The following is a 16,699-nucleotide window of genomic DNA, read 5'->3' on the forward strand; positions in this document are numbered from 1 at the left end:
AAAACAACTTCTGTGATCGTCTTAATAAAACGATACAACTCAAATAATATGTGGATTTAATATTTTATGTCCATTAAATTTAATTATTAAATTATTTACAAAACATTTTAACTGCATTTTTTGTCAAGAAAATACACAATGTTTTAATACAAACAGGCATAGCAAATCATTCTATTGTTCATAAAGTTGTAGTCACAGTTTGTGTGTCTTATTATTGATAGTTCTATTATATAGCTGCTGCCGACTTCTACGACTGGATGCTGATTGACGTCTTGTGGTTGTAGCTAGTTTTACAGCTGTCAAATATAAATATTAACATGATACGGGCATGTACCATGACCTACGACACCTGTAGTGTAGCAATGATGCTACATAATCAATACAGAAGAAACATTGGTAAACTGTAGGGAGGTTTGAGTGTTAACACTGATAGTGATAACACTGATTACAGAGCAGCAGAGTTTAGTGTGGTCAGTGGCTAGTGACAGGTGACAGGTGACAGGTGAGCTGTACAGGTAACACTTGTATGTGCTAGAGACTTTGACTCATTCAACCGTATCTTCAGTATCAAACAAGTGACAACTTCCAATTTCAAATCTTGCCAGTCATAATTAGATGGTAAATCAGGATTTTAAAATGAAAGTAATAATTACAATTTGAAGCTTTATACCACGTCTGTTTACACCTGACCAAAGACAATTGATGGTCAACGTTTTAAGTTATGCATGACATGACATGACAGATGACAGCTGTCTGCTGTCTACCGTGTGTAAGATATATCTGAAGCCACATCTCTCCACAGTTTCCTTTCATTCCTACATTTTTCACTCATGCATCATGCGTGCAAGATTAAACAAATGATGATAATTAAAGAGTGAATAGTTAACAACTTAATGCGATTAAAGATTGAATAATTACAAAAAATTAATGTAATCAAAGATTAACAAATTAATGTCATTAAAGTTGTCAAAGTCAAACGAAGAGGACACAGTGCTGATCTAATTTAATGAATATAGAGTGTAGAACACGTCCTCTAAAACAAAATGTAAAGTAGGTATAAAGTGCTTTTTTTGTGGTAAAGTCTGTGGTGTCGTGTAACTGTTAAGCAAGGTTTGATCATGTTGTCCAGTAGACTTTAGTAAACTTTCGTCGGGATGGTAGTTGTTGCGGTAAAGTTTTGTCATATTAGGCAGTTTTTTAAGAAAAGTTTTATTATGTCAGGTTTTTTTTCAAAGGTTTCGTCATGTCAGGTAAGGTTTCATCACGTCAGATAGTTTTTCAGTATGAGAAAGACGAGGCCGATGACGTTGACCAGGATGTAGAAGGTGAAGAAAATCCTGTCCGTCACGCATGAGATGAGCTGCCACTCACGAACGTACTTCCGGTATGTCTCTCTGCCCTCGTCGCTCGTTACCTCGTCGTCCATCATCTCACGTACCTCACACACCTGGGGAGACGGGACACACGTGACTTACAGTGGTCAAGTCAATTCTATTAACATTGACATAAAAATATGTAAATTACTTTAAAAACATAAAGTTATACCTATATTTACACTATTTACGCGGATATAACAATTCGAAAAATCTAATAACAATTAAAGCAAACTGGCCAGCAAATTATTTGATACAATATGCGACGACGACAGCTACTGATCATATAAATGACAGTCATGAGCATAATAATGATAATTAAAGATATGAAAATGACAGCAAGGTACATAATATGAACAGCTATTGGCATAATCTGGACAGCTAAGGACATAATTTGGACAGCTATGGACTGAACGCATCTGACGGCTATACAAATCTTACTAACGTCTTCTAGTAGCGTGGAATTCTCGGCATACAGGCCGGCCATATTGTCTGGGCATGGCGGGAAGGCTGTGGATGTTGAAGGCTCGCAGAAGTCAGCTGTCACATCCTGGAATTAAAGGTCAAAATATATAACGTCACCATTCATAGAGGTCAGATGTTACAACATGAAATCACATGTCAAAATATTTACTGTCGCATTTCCTAGAAGTCAATGATGGTAGAGTTATCATTTAACACATTTATCCCAACTATTTAGAAAAGCCCGTGGTTAATCAGCAATATTTATTTGAATTACTATGAATCGTCCACTACCGCCCACTACCGTCCACTATCGTCGTTTATGTCTACTATTGACAGTGCTACAGACAAACCACTAATATCACGTGATCTGAGACCACCAGTCACTATAGTTTCCAAATGAGCGTCACACCACTAAGATGTGACGTTTTACACAAATGTATATTTAATTTTTCACGTCAGTAAGTTAACTTCTAGTATCAAGGTAACTTTATACGCGGATTACAACAGGATTAATTCAAACTAACCCTGGAATGATACCTGGCTAAACTAGACCCTTTGATTAATTAATCAAACTAACCCTGATATTAAAAACTGGCTAAACTAGACCCTTTGATTAATTAATCAAACTAACCCTGATCAGTGGCGTAGCGAGGTCGGGTGTGACCCGGTGCGGCACTTAATGGTGTCACCCCCCAGAGGCGTAGCGACCCCATCAAGTTTTCGATTTGCACCCCCCCCCCCCCCGTTAAGTTTTTCTCTATTTATTTTGCTATTTTTTGCCTTGGTGTCACCCCCCTAAATGGTGTCACCCGGTGCGATCCGCACCCCCGCCCCCCCCCCCCTCGCTACGCCCCTGACCCTGATACAATACCTGGTTAAACTAGACTCACATTGAAGGCGCCATAATATTTTCTCTCCAACCGGAAGCTGGACTGACACTCCAGGAGGTGTGTCTTAGCTACCAACGTCTCGGGATCCGATTGGCTCTTCTCGCCCGTGACGTAGGTGGACCAGGTTTTTCTGGGCGTGACCGGGTGATGACGTCGCTCTTCCGTCACCTCGTTCACGCGCAGGATTTTGGCAGCAGTATCGATGATACACTGGAACACAGGACATATTGTTTTTTAAAGTCTGCCAATAAATCATGACAGTCTCACTTCTACCTCTTTCTAAATATATATCTTCATCGTTGACATAATTTCATGGAAGCACAAAACTAAAAAAAAAATCCTTCTTATCTCATTAGACACCATCTTTCTATTTGCATAAGGAAATGTCCCAGAGTTCTCCCCACTAAAACGTACCTAATATTTTTATATAACCCGTCTAATCTACATCATAATCGTAAAAATATCCAGGGGAAGTAAGTCTTACATTTTCAAAATATTTTATTTTTTGTTTGATTATTTCCCTTTAATTGTGAAAGTTTCACTACAATGAAGAAAATATGTTTTGTCTATGTGTTAATGTACATAAAACGTGTGACTCACAGAGCGCAGCCACCGTGGCGCCCTGTTGATCCTGACGCCCCTGAGGTACATGTTGGCAGACAGACAGGCCAGGACAGTCGACAGGGTGATCATGATCATACTCAGGCAGAAGTACACACCTGTGGCAGGTAGGACACGGAGGGTAAAGGTCACGTGAGCATTTGGACAAAATGTCATCTTGTTTATGTCAACAACATGTCATCTCGTTTATGTCAAAAACATGTCTGATAATACCTAAAACATCATCTAGGACATGGAAACTAAATGTCATGAAGGTCATTTGAATAGAATTCCTTGTCGAGCATGATAAACAAATCTATTGTGAAACATGACATATATTGTAATGCATGGAGACAAAATGCCATGTAGTTCATGAAACGAAATGTCATGTCAATTATTTAACCAAATGTTATGCAAAACATAAAAACGTCATGAAGCATGTAGATGTCATGTACAGACCACGTGTAACATACTAATTAAACTAACATACACATAACACCGAGTCTCGAGATACCACATACAGTGACCGTGTCTGGGTTAACATAGTGTTAGACATAACGTGTCATATAAGAGAACATATGTCGTATCGGATGACAGAGTAGAAGTTAGACGACAGACATGTTGGACACATACAAGTTAGACGACACACACGAAAGGCAGCACATAACTCGTAGGACGCCATACATTATGCTGTAGGACATTCTACACACTAGACCAGCATACAACAAAAAAGTTACCTATAAGAGGCAGCGAGGTGGCTGCTCTAGGTGTGAAGGCCGCCAACAACTTGAGGAGGATGAAGAAGGCGAGGAATATGTTCATACCTGGGACATACACATAGTCATCAGATCTTTACTTGGACATACACATATACATCAGATCTTTACTGGGACATACACATAGTCATCAGATCTTTGCTGGGACATACACATATACATCAGATCTTTACTGAGACATACACATATACATCAGATCTTTACTGGGACATACACATATACATCAGATCTTTACTGGGACATACACATATACATCAGATCTTTACTGGGACATACACATATACATCAGATCTTTACTGGGACATACACATATACATCAGATTTTCTAACTCGTTTGTGGTGCACATTATGCTTTTTTTTTTTTTTTAAAAACAGTAATTAACATTTTAATTTAATCACAGTAATTAACATTTTAATTTAACCACAGTAATTAACGTTTTAACTTAACCACTGTAATTAACGTTTTAACTTAACCAAAGTAATTAACAGTATGTTACATGGAGCATTCCTTGTTTGCTTTGTTGTTTTTTGTTTTTTTTTTTACTTAACTACAATGAAATCATTATTTGTTTTTAAAAGATGTTGAAATCATAGCTATAGAAGATGTTTGTTTTTAATGATTTTATTTGTATTTTGAATATTTTTTGAATCGGGTAAGAAGTTATTTCTATTTAAAAATCATTCAATGGCATCAACAAATGATTTGTGATATCGTTGAGGCAGATGTGAACTGTGCGGCATGTAGGACGTACACGTATGTGATTTGAACGTCACGTATTATGTACACAGATATGAGAACCACTCACCCAACTGTAGCTTGGCTGGCGACTCAGGAGGGACCCAGAAGATGACCATGGTCAGGAGGGAGAGAAGGGCGCAGGGCAACAGGAGGATGAAGGTATAGAAAGCAACTCTTCTCTTCAGGCGTAGTCTGGAAGTAGATAAGACTTTGGTACAGACAGACTTTAGTTACAGACAGACTTAGTTAAAGGCAGACTTTGGTAAAGACAGACTTTGGTACAGACAATATTTGGTACAGACAGACTTTGGTACAGACAGACTTTGCTACAGACAGACTTTGGTAAAGACAGACTTTGCTACAGACAGACTTTGGTAAAGACAGACTTTGGTACAGACAATATTTGGTACAGACAGACTTTGGTAAAGACAGACTTTGCTACAGACAGACTTTGGTACAGACAGACTTTGGTACAGACAGACTTTGGTACAGACAGACTTTGGTACAGACAGACTTTGGTGCAGACAGACTTTGGGACAGACTTTGGTAAAGACAGACTTTGGGACAGACTTTGGTGCAGACAGACTTTGGGACAGACTTTGGTAAAGACAGACTTTGGTACAGACAGACTTTGGTGCAGACAGACTTTGGTGCAGACAGACTTTGGGACAGACTTTGGTAAAGACAGACTTTGGTACAGACAAACTTTTGGTACAGACAGACTTTGGTGCAGACAGGCTTTGGTACAGACAGACCAGTACAGACAAACTACAGATGAGCAGACAGACATACCTACATTTTGACACGTACATGCAGACAAATAAAAATAGTTACAGGAATAACGCGTTTGAATTTAAGAAAGCTGTTGGCTAACAGTAAAATTGGGAATTGTAATTTAAAACGTAATTTTGTTCTACTCGCAGGTATTATTGGTCTTTTTAGTCGAAAAACTAGTAAAAGGTTAATTATTACTTTTAATAAATAATTACATTTTATTTTAAAATATTTTAAAATAATTAGTTTCAGTTTACAATATTTTAATTAAAATGTTCGGAATTGTTTTTATTGAATACTAGCCGTCCCGGCCAGGCCCTGCTCTGGCTTCTGTGAAAAACCTTTCTGTTAAAGACCATTACCTGTGTGTTTAGTAATCATCATAAACCCGGCATTGCACACCCAAACCACAACCAACCAAAACCAAAACAACAAAACGCAAACATAACGCTAACACAATTACAAATACAAACGAAAACAAAAACTTAACAACAAACACAACCACACCCACAAACACCAATACAAACACAAAGAAAAAACAAACAAAAAAGCAAACGAAAACAAAAACCTAACAACAAACCCAACCACAAACACCAATACCAACAAAAAAAAATCAACGAAAAAAGCAAACGAAAACAAACCAAATCCAAACGCAAAACCAACCAAAAACACAAATACAAACCCAAACAAAAAAAAAACACAAACAAAAACGAAAAAAGAAAGAACAAAAACGAACCAAATTAAAACGCAACCACTAACGCAAACCCACCTAAACACAAAGAAAACACTAACGCGAACATAAAAGCCCGGGGCGGAATCACCTGTTTTAGCTTAATGAACGACTATAGTACCCCAACTTATTCACAGTCTTTTGCACTCACTTAAACGAACGCGCCTGTTTCAATTTAATAAACAATTTTAATACTCCAAGCTTATCCGTAAAATACCATCAACATTTGCACTTGATCAATCCCCGCTAATTATGTAATTATTTTTTTTCCCAACATCAAAACAAAGTAATTAAAAAGTAAATTATTTTCACGGAATGCAATGGTTTTATAAAAGGAAGTAATTGTGTTTTTCCTAATTTATCAAAGGGAAGTAAGTGCTATAGGACTAAATAAAGACATAATTAGAATTTTTGTAAAAGATGATATTTTTTTTAAAACTTGTGTTTAATGAACATGCCGACAATTATTACTATAATTTGAAAAATGAAAATTATTTCCCAACACTTTCAATAGTAATTTTTTAGCTCATAAATTTAGACAAATGCGCACGATAATTTTCTAACTTTTAAATTCGTACAATTCCAACGACATACAAATGCATTACATACAGAACTGAGCTTTATATATTAGATGCAAAAAAAAAAGAAAACTAGAAAAACTAAAAAAAAAGCCTCATCAACGAGATTTGAGTGTGGCAGCTGTCCGATCAAAAACCCTTACGTGAACGTCATATCCGGGTATGGCTCGGGGCAACAGGTGTAGAACTTGACGTGTTTAACGGCGCTGTTCTCTACCACGTCCCACTCGTTGGATTTCATGTAGTCGCTGAGATCCATCTGGCGAACTTGGTCTGAGGAAATACCACAAGGTCTAAAAATAGAAGCATTAAAAATTGACGGGGGTCAACTTCCTGTGTTAGCGTGTGTTGCACTGTCCAGATTTTTTTACAAGCGGAGGCCATACTTGGGTGTATAGAGAAGTGGGACTACTTACAAGAGAAATGTATACAAATATACAGAGATCTTTAAAATAAATCTAATAATAAACAACACGTATATCACACAATACAAAGAACAATTTAGATCTAGAAGTAAAAATATATTAAAAAAAACTTTACTTAATTTTTTTGTCAAAATGTTTACTATAATTAAAATATTACAAAACTGCTTCAAATAAACACGACTGTTAAATTTATAGTACAGTTAATAAAGTTGGCAAAGAAGTGAGAATTCGATAAACTAATTTTGTTATTATGAGGGTCTGTTATTTCAAATCGGATATAATTGCTTCATGCTTCAAGTAGCTGTTTCATGTATACTCAAATATGAAGTAAAAACTATTAAAAAGATTCCTTTCTAGACTTGGCGAACCATTGGGCAGATGAAGCAGAGTTCACCTGTTGTTGACGTCGACATATGTAGGGATGGTGTGGTAAGCACAATGCCCAGCTGCATTTACTTTCCCCAACGCAAGTCAGGTACCAAAACACATATGTAGTACTCACCTATAAAGTCAATGTTGAGCATCACCCCACTACCTACCACACATGAACTGAGCACCAATCAAGTACTCACCTATAAAGTCAATGTTGAGCATGCCCCCCCCCCCTCTCTAATACACTTGTCCTCACCAATCAAGTACTCACCTATAAAGTCAATGTTGAGCATGCCCCCCCCCCCTCTCTAATACACTTGTCCTCACAAATCAAGTACTCACCTATAAAGTCAATGTTGAGCATGCCCCCCCCCCTCTCTAATACACTTGTCCTCACCAATCAAGTACTCACCTATAAAGTCAATGTTGAGCATGTCGCCGTTGTAACTCCAGGAGCCAAACTTGAGGTGACACGTCTGCTCATCAAAGGGGAAGAAGAGGGTGTCGAAGTCGCAGGAACTGTTGAGTATGGCCTGAGGCATCCACAGTAGGTGGCCCGTGTGGTCAGCCACAACAAGGGCTTCACGCTGCTCTGATAGGCGGTTGTCGGCGCTGGGAACATCACGTGATGAGGTGTAAGACGTCACGTAGACTATGTGTTAGGCACGTGGACAGTGTGGTTAGACGTCACGTGGAGAGTGTGGTAAGACGACTTGTGACGAGGTGTGGTAAGACGTCTCGTGAGTTATATTTAGTAAGGCACGTGAGTAGATTTGATACGTCACGAAGACAGGTGTAAAACGTCACGAATTCAGGTGTTATACGTCACGATTTCAAGTGTAATAAGTCACGTGATTAGTTTTAATACGTCCTATAAACTGTTTACATATATTTCACGAGTAGGTTTAATACTTCACGAGAGAATCCATACGTCATGTAAGCAGGTGTAAGGGTTTTTACGTCATGTAGGCAGGTGTAAGGTTTTTACGTCATGTAAGCAGGTGTAAGGTTTTTTACGTCATACGTATTATGAGCAGCTTTAAAGTCTCACGCGAATCGGTTAAATAGTTAAATTCAGACGGAAGTAAATATTGTGGTATACACAAACGTTAGCCAGTGGTAGTATTTTAAATTTATAACTTGCATTTTAAACAGCTACCTAGTTTTGTGAGGTACTGAAGGTGCATCTTGTGTGTTAGAAGGTGAGCAAGTTTAGTGTGAGGAGTTTAACTTATTTATGAGCTTAAGCACCAGAGTTTCTTCCAGGTATCTCTTCTTTGCCCGAAGAAAGTCTACCACCCTCCCCCCCCCCGAATGATATGGAATTTATATAGAAAACATATACCTCTACAATTGTCCGCCCTCCCTCCTACCCCGAAAATATCAAGTGCCCCCACCGGAGAAAAAAATCTGGAAGAAACACTGTTAAGCACATACACATTATCAATATTACTTAGCTGTTGTGATCAACCTTTCTATGTTAATATGTACCCTTTGTATATCTTGATGTACACATTTGTATACAGTAGTATATTTTTCCTTAGTAAGAGGTTGCGTGTATTTTTATTTCTTTTGTTGGGCGTCCCACGCTAAACGAATAATCTATCAGAAGATCGATTCAAACAGACGAAGAAATTCAATTATCTAGTCTAGGTGACCACTACTCATTAACGGACGGCAATCAATTTTTAATTAAGAAAATAAAAGATCAGGCCATGGGCGTTAGCGTGGCAGGGTACTCGTTGATTTATCAGACAACGCCAGTCTGCCTACACACTGGAGGGGAAAGAACTCCCGAGAAAAAAAAGTTGAAACCTTCAACAGTTATCTGGGTATCAAGAGTGACTGGCGAGATTCGTTGAATTACGCAGGGGAAGTGACGTGTCGAGATCTCGGCCCGGTATAATGAGATTTGACGAGATCGTCTCAAGTCCCTCACGGCCGAGAGCCGAGCGGGTCTCATCCAATGAAGGAAAACAAGTCGGAGAGAAATCTCTTTGTTTCTATCAAGTTCTTCATCAATGAAAAAACGGTTGAGAGTGGGAGAGGGCGAGACAAGCGAAAAGGGAAGTAATTACACGTGAGTAAAGCTTTCTGGGTTATCTGACCTTTTTTCCCACCCCCTTCCTCCCTTACGTCCTGAATAGTGCTAGCACCATAGGGGGATATCTGGAAATAAAATAAATGACCGGAGGTTCGATATGTAGCCGGGCACGCGATGAAATTAAAAGAGACCGCTCCAGGTCAGAGTGACACGGTCCAGCATCCACAATCTGCTTCGGCCGAGAGAAAAGATGGAGGCGATGACGTCAGACTGGACACTTAATACTTTAGTCTCGACGTCCATGCGATCGTCCGCTTATCGTTTTATTTATTTTTTCTATCAAATATTTAAAAAAAGGTGGAGATTATCTTCATTTAAAAGAGGTGGAGATTATCTTCCTTTAACAGAGGTGGAGATTATCTTCATTTAAAAGAGGTGGAGATTATCTTCCTTTAAAAGAGGTGGAGATTATCTTCATTTAAAAGAGGTGGAGATTATCTTCCTTTAACAGAGGTGGAGATTATCTTCTTTTAAAAGAGGTGGAGATTATCTTCCTTTAAAAGAGGTGAAGATTATCTTCCTTTAAAAAAGGTGGAGATTATCTTCATTTAAAAGAGGTGGAGATTATCTTCCTTTAACAGAGGTGGAGATTATCTTCTTTTAAAAGAGGTGAAGATTATCTTCCTTTAAAAGAGGTGGAGATTATCTTCCTTTAAAAGAGGTGAAGATTATCTTCCTTTAAAAGAGGTGGAGATTATCTTCCTTTAAAAGAGGTGGAGATTATCTTTTTTTAAAAGAGGTGGAGATTATCTTCCTTTATTCTGAAAGACTTCCAAGTTAAAGAGAGCTCAGAGTTTCTTTCGGGAATTCTTCGTGAGGGCAATGCACCTCCCCTCCCCCAAAGCACTTCCACCGCCCCCACCCCCTCCCCTCGAACAAAATAGAAAAAAAAAATATAATTAATGTACAAAATATATATTTTGACCAGTCTACGCCCCCCCCCCCCCACCCCTGTATTTTAAGCCCCCTCCCTCCAAGTGCCCCCGATTCCCACATGCCCACGTGTAGCATTTCTGCAACAATAACTGAGGGTTTAGTTATCCTTACATTCACATTATAATGTAAAGTATAAAATATCCTTATATAAAACTATAGAGTAATCATATACTGACATACAAGATGTAACGTAGACTAATCAGATTCTAACATACAAATTATAAAGTAGTAAGACGTTAATACTGATATAATTACAAGTTAAAAATTAGTAAGACATTTATACTGATATACTTACAAGTTATAAAGTACAATATCAGGGAGCCAAATTTGTTCTGAAGGCACACGTATGCTGGTGATGTTATCATGCAGCTTGGGGTTCCACTGTAGCAGGATGTCTCGCCATCTCTGGAACAAGACCAGGAAGTGACGTCATGTGATTACAAGACACGACGGTTTATTTCGGACGACACGACGGTTTTATATTGCAAACCTTTTATGAGACTTTCTGTAGGTAACGTATTGGACTTCACGACGGTGTTTACAATAATGCTTGTCTCCTACTTATTGCGTTGCAGTAGAGATATGGTATTCAGAATGAAGTTACTCTTGCGCTACCTATTTGTGGGGTTGGCGTGGTGGTGGAGGGTGTAGGAGGGGGGGGGGGGGTAGTGCTGATGAGGCTCTCTAACTTGGCAAGGCAACCCAATCAGAAGATAAAATAAACTCACAACTAAAAGTAGTCTCATATGGGTGTTAATGAACAGTTTTAAAAACTTTTGTTTGATACGCTCTAATCTTAAGATTAGGGCAAAGTCGAAGTAGAATCGCCTCCGCCTTTACAAAGAACTTCAGCAAAAAAATTCGTTAGACAGCCAAGCACAAAGCAAATCTCGTAGGACTGGGGTTCCCAACCCCATGCATGCGGGCGCCATGGCGCCCGCCGAACGATTCGTATGTGCCCGCCTCTCACTATTCGACAGAGACAGAATTTTTTTCATAAACATTATTCAAAGGTTGAAGGGGATGGAAATCGAAAGTTTGAGGGGGGAGGGGGGTGCAAATCGAAAATTCGTTTGAGGGGGGGTGCAAATCGAAACTTTGAGGGGGGGGGGGTGCAAATCGAAAGTTTTGTCCCCGGGTGACGGGAAGGGTCGCTACGCCTCTGGTAAGGGTTTGTCGATATTTTAGAATGTGCTGGTTGGGATATACGTAGTGGGATCGACCTACTTACATAGCGAAGTGTGGGATCGACCTACTTACATAGCGAAGTGTGGGATCGACCTTCTTACATAGTGAAATGTGGGATTGACCTACTTGCATAGTTAAGTGTGGGATTGACCTACCTACATATCGAAGTGTGGGATCGACCTACTCACATAATGAAGTGTGGAATTGACCTACTTACACCGTGAAGTGTGTGATTTACCAACATACATGTGGAAGTGTGGGGTTGACCTACTTACATATGGAAGTGTTGGATCGAATTACTTATATTTAAATGTGCGATCGACCTACTTACATAGTGAAGCGTTCGTTAGACCTAATTACACAGTGAAGCGTTCGTTAGACCTAATTACACAGTGAAGCGTTCGTTTGACCTATATACATAGTGAAGCGTTCGTTTGACCTACTTAAATAGTGAAGTATTCGTTTTATCTACTTACATAGTAAAGCGTTCGTTTGACCTACTTACATAGTGAAGCGTTCATTTGACCTACTTACATAGTGAAGCATTTGTTTGACCTACTTACACAGTGAAGCGTTTGTTTGACCTACTTAAATAGTGAAGTATTCGTTTGACCTACTTACATAGTGAAGCGTTCGTTAGACCCACTTACATAGTGAAGTATTCGTTTTATCTACTTACACAGTAAAGCGTTCGCTTGACCTACTTACATAGTGAAGCGTTCATTTGACCTACTTACATAGTGAAGCATTTGTTTGACCTACTTACACAGTGAAGCGTTTGTTTGACCTACTTACATAGTGAAGTGTGGGATCGACCTACTTACATAGTGAAACGTTTGTTTGACCTACTTACATAGTGAAGTGTGGGATCGACCTACTTACATAGTGAAACGTTCGTTTGACCTACTTACACCGTGAAACGATCGTTTGACCTACTTACATAGTGATACCAAATATTGGTCTTGAGCACCTGGTTCTTCTCATCGACGTCCAAGATCTGGATGAGGGAGAGGCTGAAGTTGACCATGATCGTGTCCCGTGGGTGGACGACCGGCCGTCCTGACGTGCCCTCCTGCTGGTAGCGGTGGAGAAGGTCACGGATCAAGGTCTTCTCTGATGACCCCGCTGCAGATAACACGAGACAGGGTCAAGGTCAAGGAGGAATAATTTCTTCAATTATGGTTAAATTTTTTAAAATGTAACAAATTTTACCAGCGGCGTAGAGTTTGGGGGTAAATAATTCTTACCCTAACAATGACCTGATCACACTCAGATGAATATAGCGTACTCAGTTAAAACAGGGAGATAACACAAGCCAGGTTTACATCCCTCGTTGTGATTTTTTTGCGTGGGTTTCAATGTGACAGGAAAATAAGGGAGGCCAATGGTGTACATCTATTTTTTGGTATCTCATGCAATTTGTTAAGGGTGGGAAAAAAGGGAATCAATTATTTTTTTTTACTGAAATTGATTTTAGCGATTAATTTATCAAGAGATTTATCGGTTGCCGAACTATACCGGAATTTACATTTTACAACTGGTTGTGTTTTTCGAATTCGCGCGGTTACAGAATAATGGACACTGAAATATAAATGACGATTTGCTAGCTATGACTTCTTAAAATAAAATAAAGTTTTATTTACAGCTGTATGTTACCAGTTAGTGATTTGATGTTTATACTCCTTGCTACACAGTAGGCCATTGAATTTATGTTACAAGTTCGTATGTTTGTTTTCTATTGTCAACCAGTTCTCACAAAGCTTATAACACGAGCGAGAATGTTGATTTTCTAGTAACTGCAAATCATGCTTAATTTATGTTACAAGTTACAATGTTGGTTTTCTAGTCCCTGTCAGCCCTAAAAAGCTTTTGTTAAAATTTAGTATGTTGTTGTTTTTCTACTTGCAAACTCCAAAAAGCTTATGTTAAAAGTTAGTATGTTGTTGTTTTTCTACTTGCTAACTTCCAAAAGCTTATGTTAAAAGTTAGTATGTTGTTGTTTTTCTACTTGCAAACTGCCAAAAGCTTATGTTAAAAAGTTAGTATGTTGTTGTTTTTCTACTTGCAAACTCTGAAAAGCTTATGTTAAAAGTTGGTATGTTGTTTTTCTGCTTGCAAAACCCCAAATGTTAAAAGTTAGTATGTTGCAGTTTTTCGACTTGCGAAACCCCAAAAAGCTTACAAGAAATCTACGCTACGCCTGCCTAGCATCGAAACAAAGCAATAAAAGTCAAACCATCTTACACGGCCCAACAACGGGGCTGAATATTTCATCCTTAACTCGCTGGGATGTTTTTCCACGTCCAAAAACCTCCCCCCCCCCCCCCTCCAGCGCGTGAATTACACCCAGACATTTCTATTTTGGAGGTGGGTCCCTACAGGATTGGCATCCAATGAAAATCACATTGCTCTTCCCACGTGACCTTCACGATCTCTTGAACGAGGCTCTGGTCGTCTGGCCCCGCTGGTCAAAGGTCATTTGTATTGGCCTGACAAATCGGACACTTGCTCGTTTTCATCATATACTTGATTGATATGTCTGTTTTATACAAATTGCCCTTGTCATGTATCCTTATAATTTTATTTTTTATGCCTTTATTCACAATGTAATGTAGTAGATATTTTCTGAGGCTTGTTCTATGATATAGATATTCTTATGTAGTTAGTACTCATCATGTTGTAGATTTGATTTGTTGTATTTTATGTAAGTTTTGTTGATGAGTTTTATTTAATCTGGCCCGTGGCGTACATTACAAACGAGTCCATTTGTACATTGTGATTACAAGTCAGCTGTCAACAGTTGATGAACGATACCATACTATCTAGTATGGTCATGTTTTTAAATCGAATACGGCCAGAAATATCACTACATTGGTCTTTTGTTCGGGATATCGCTATAAAATAAAATGTACTAATTTGTTCAGCACATTGTATTGGTGGTATCATAGATAAAACGTCGTCTATTCATAGCAGTGTACTTTAATGTGGGATTTACAATTTTTTTACACAACACACATCGATACTGCATCTTCAGCCATGTTTTTTTTTAGGTTTTACTTTAGGTTAGATTTGCCTGTCGTCCCTCCTGGGACATAGGTCACTGACATAAGCTTTCCAGACATCTCTGTCCTGGGCTAGTCTCTCCATCTGTCCCCAGGTGTATCCAATCTTCTTGGTATCTTCTTCCAGGTCACGTCTCCAGGTCTTTCTTGGTTTACCTCTCCTCCTGCCTTGTGGATTCCAGGTGAGGGCCTGTCTTGTTATGCTGGATACAGGCTTCCTGAGTGTGTGGCCAATCCATTTCCATTTTCTCTGGAGGATCTCTACTTCAGCTGGCAGATGATTTGTCCGTTTCCATAGAACATCACTTCTGATGGTTTTACGCCAGTGAATTCGCAGGATCTTTCTGATGCATGCGGTTTTACTTTAGTTGCGTATTTTGCTTCAATCATCTGCCCTATTTTGTCTCAGTTATCTGTCCTACTTTCCCTCAGTCATCTGCCCTATATTTGCATCAGTCATCTGCCCTATTTTTGCCTTAGTCATCTGCCCTATTTTTCCTCAGTCATCTGCCCTATATTTGCCTCAGTCATCTGCCCTATTTTCTCCTGAGTCAGCTGTCCTAGCGAGGCACTCGTGATATTAGCGATCACCCTTAATAGGAAAGGGAAATCACCCGTAAGAGCCAAGGGCGATAAGAACGTACACGACCTGTTTACTCACTCACTGGTCGATGGTAGTTGTGTAGAGATTCACACGCCTCAGTGTGTGTCGACACAACCACACAGTGGCGGTGGTCTACACAACACAACCACACAGTGGCGGTGGTCTAAACAACCACAGTGGCGGTGGTCTAAACAACACAACCACACAGTGGCGGTGGTCTAAACAACCACATAGTGTCGGTGGTCTAAACAACCACATAGTGGCGGTAGTCTAAACAACCACACAGTGGCGGTGGTCTAAACAACCACAGTGGCGGTAGTCTAAACAACCACAGTGGCGGTGGTCTAAACAACCACAGTGGCGGTAGTCTAAACAAACACACAGTGGCTGTGGTCTACACAACCAGACAGTGGCGGTGGTCTAAACAACACAACCACATTAGAGATACCATCAGCCATGGTACCAGTGCTGTATCTTCTTAGGGTCTTATTTAACAGAAACCTTCAAATCTTTTCCTACTGGACCAGGCACACACTTAATCCTTCTTTTGAGGAACTATAGGCTAAATGCATATAATTCTACTTTTCTATAAGAACTTAAACATCTTATCTAATTTGCTAAATTTATCTTTCATAATATAATGACTCGCCTTGACTGATACAGTAAGCACATAGACTAGTTGGCAGAAAGATTTGGATCGGAAGGACAGAGGGAAGAAATTTGTGTAGAGTAGCAGAATCTGGTGGCAGAGAGAGAGAGAGGAGAGATTTGTGTAGACTAGCAGAATCTGGTGGCAGAGAGGGAAGCGATTGTGTCGATTAGCAGAATATGTTGGCAGAGACGCTAGTACGTCTGCCTCCTGACTCAACTTACCGGGCCTGAGAGCAGGGACGAGACACATCAGGCAACAGAAACATGATGCCACCAAGCCCAGTCCTGGGCCCATGTCCCATCAGTCAACACCTGGCTCTGTACGTCATGGCTCCACCTGAGCTTTCACCTGAGAACAAACGTGAAGTTGACGTCCCTCGTTGCTTAATGTTACAGTTTAAATCCAAACTAACACACGCCAAATATAGCATC

At 39.4% G+C, this 16,699-nt stretch overlaps 1 protein-coding gene across 1 annotated transcript; it reads right to left on the minus strand.

Moving 5' to 3' along the window:
- Positions 1–1,261: 1,261 nt before the first annotated feature.
- On the minus strand, positions 1,262–16,562 carry LOC131935169 (neuronal acetylcholine receptor subunit alpha-10). Its single transcript, XM_059291538.1, has 11 exons — positions 16,490–16,562; positions 12,891–13,075; positions 11,058–11,167; positions 8,135–8,334; positions 7,069–7,192; positions 4,911–5,035; positions 4,066–4,152; positions 3,329–3,447; positions 2,729–2,938; positions 1,819–1,923; positions 1,262–1,447 (listed from the first exon to the last, which is right to left on the minus strand). Exons 1-11 carry the CDS (start codon positions 16,560–16,562, stop codon positions 1,262–1,264), a joined length of 1,524 nt encoding a protein of 507 aa, XP_059147521.1.
- Positions 16,563–16,699: the final 137 nt, after the last annotated feature.

This window comes from Physella acuta, unplaced genomic scaffold (genome assembly GCF_028476545.2).
Source record: "Physella acuta isolate Inbredline_101_S28 unplaced genomic scaffold, ASM2847654v3 ptg000133l, whole genome shotgun sequence".
NCBI classification, from domain to species: Eukaryota; Metazoa; Mollusca; class Gastropoda; family Physidae; genus Physella; species Physella acuta.

Bases quoted from the DNA above. Each gene is read 5' to 3' on its own strand.
- LOC131935169 (XM_059291538.1), bottom strand. From the start codon at position 16,562: ATGGGCCCAGGACTGGGCTTGGTGGCATCATGTTTCTGTTGCCTGATG. The intron at 11,168-12,890 runs GTAAGTAGGTCA...GTCTTGTTCCAG, and splicing joins CCAATATTTGGTATCACTAT to AGATGGCGAGACATCCTGCT. The intron at 1,924-2,728 runs GTGAGTCTAGTT...CTTTAATTCCAG, and splicing joins AATATTATGGCGCCTTCAAT to GATGTGACAGCTGACTTCTG.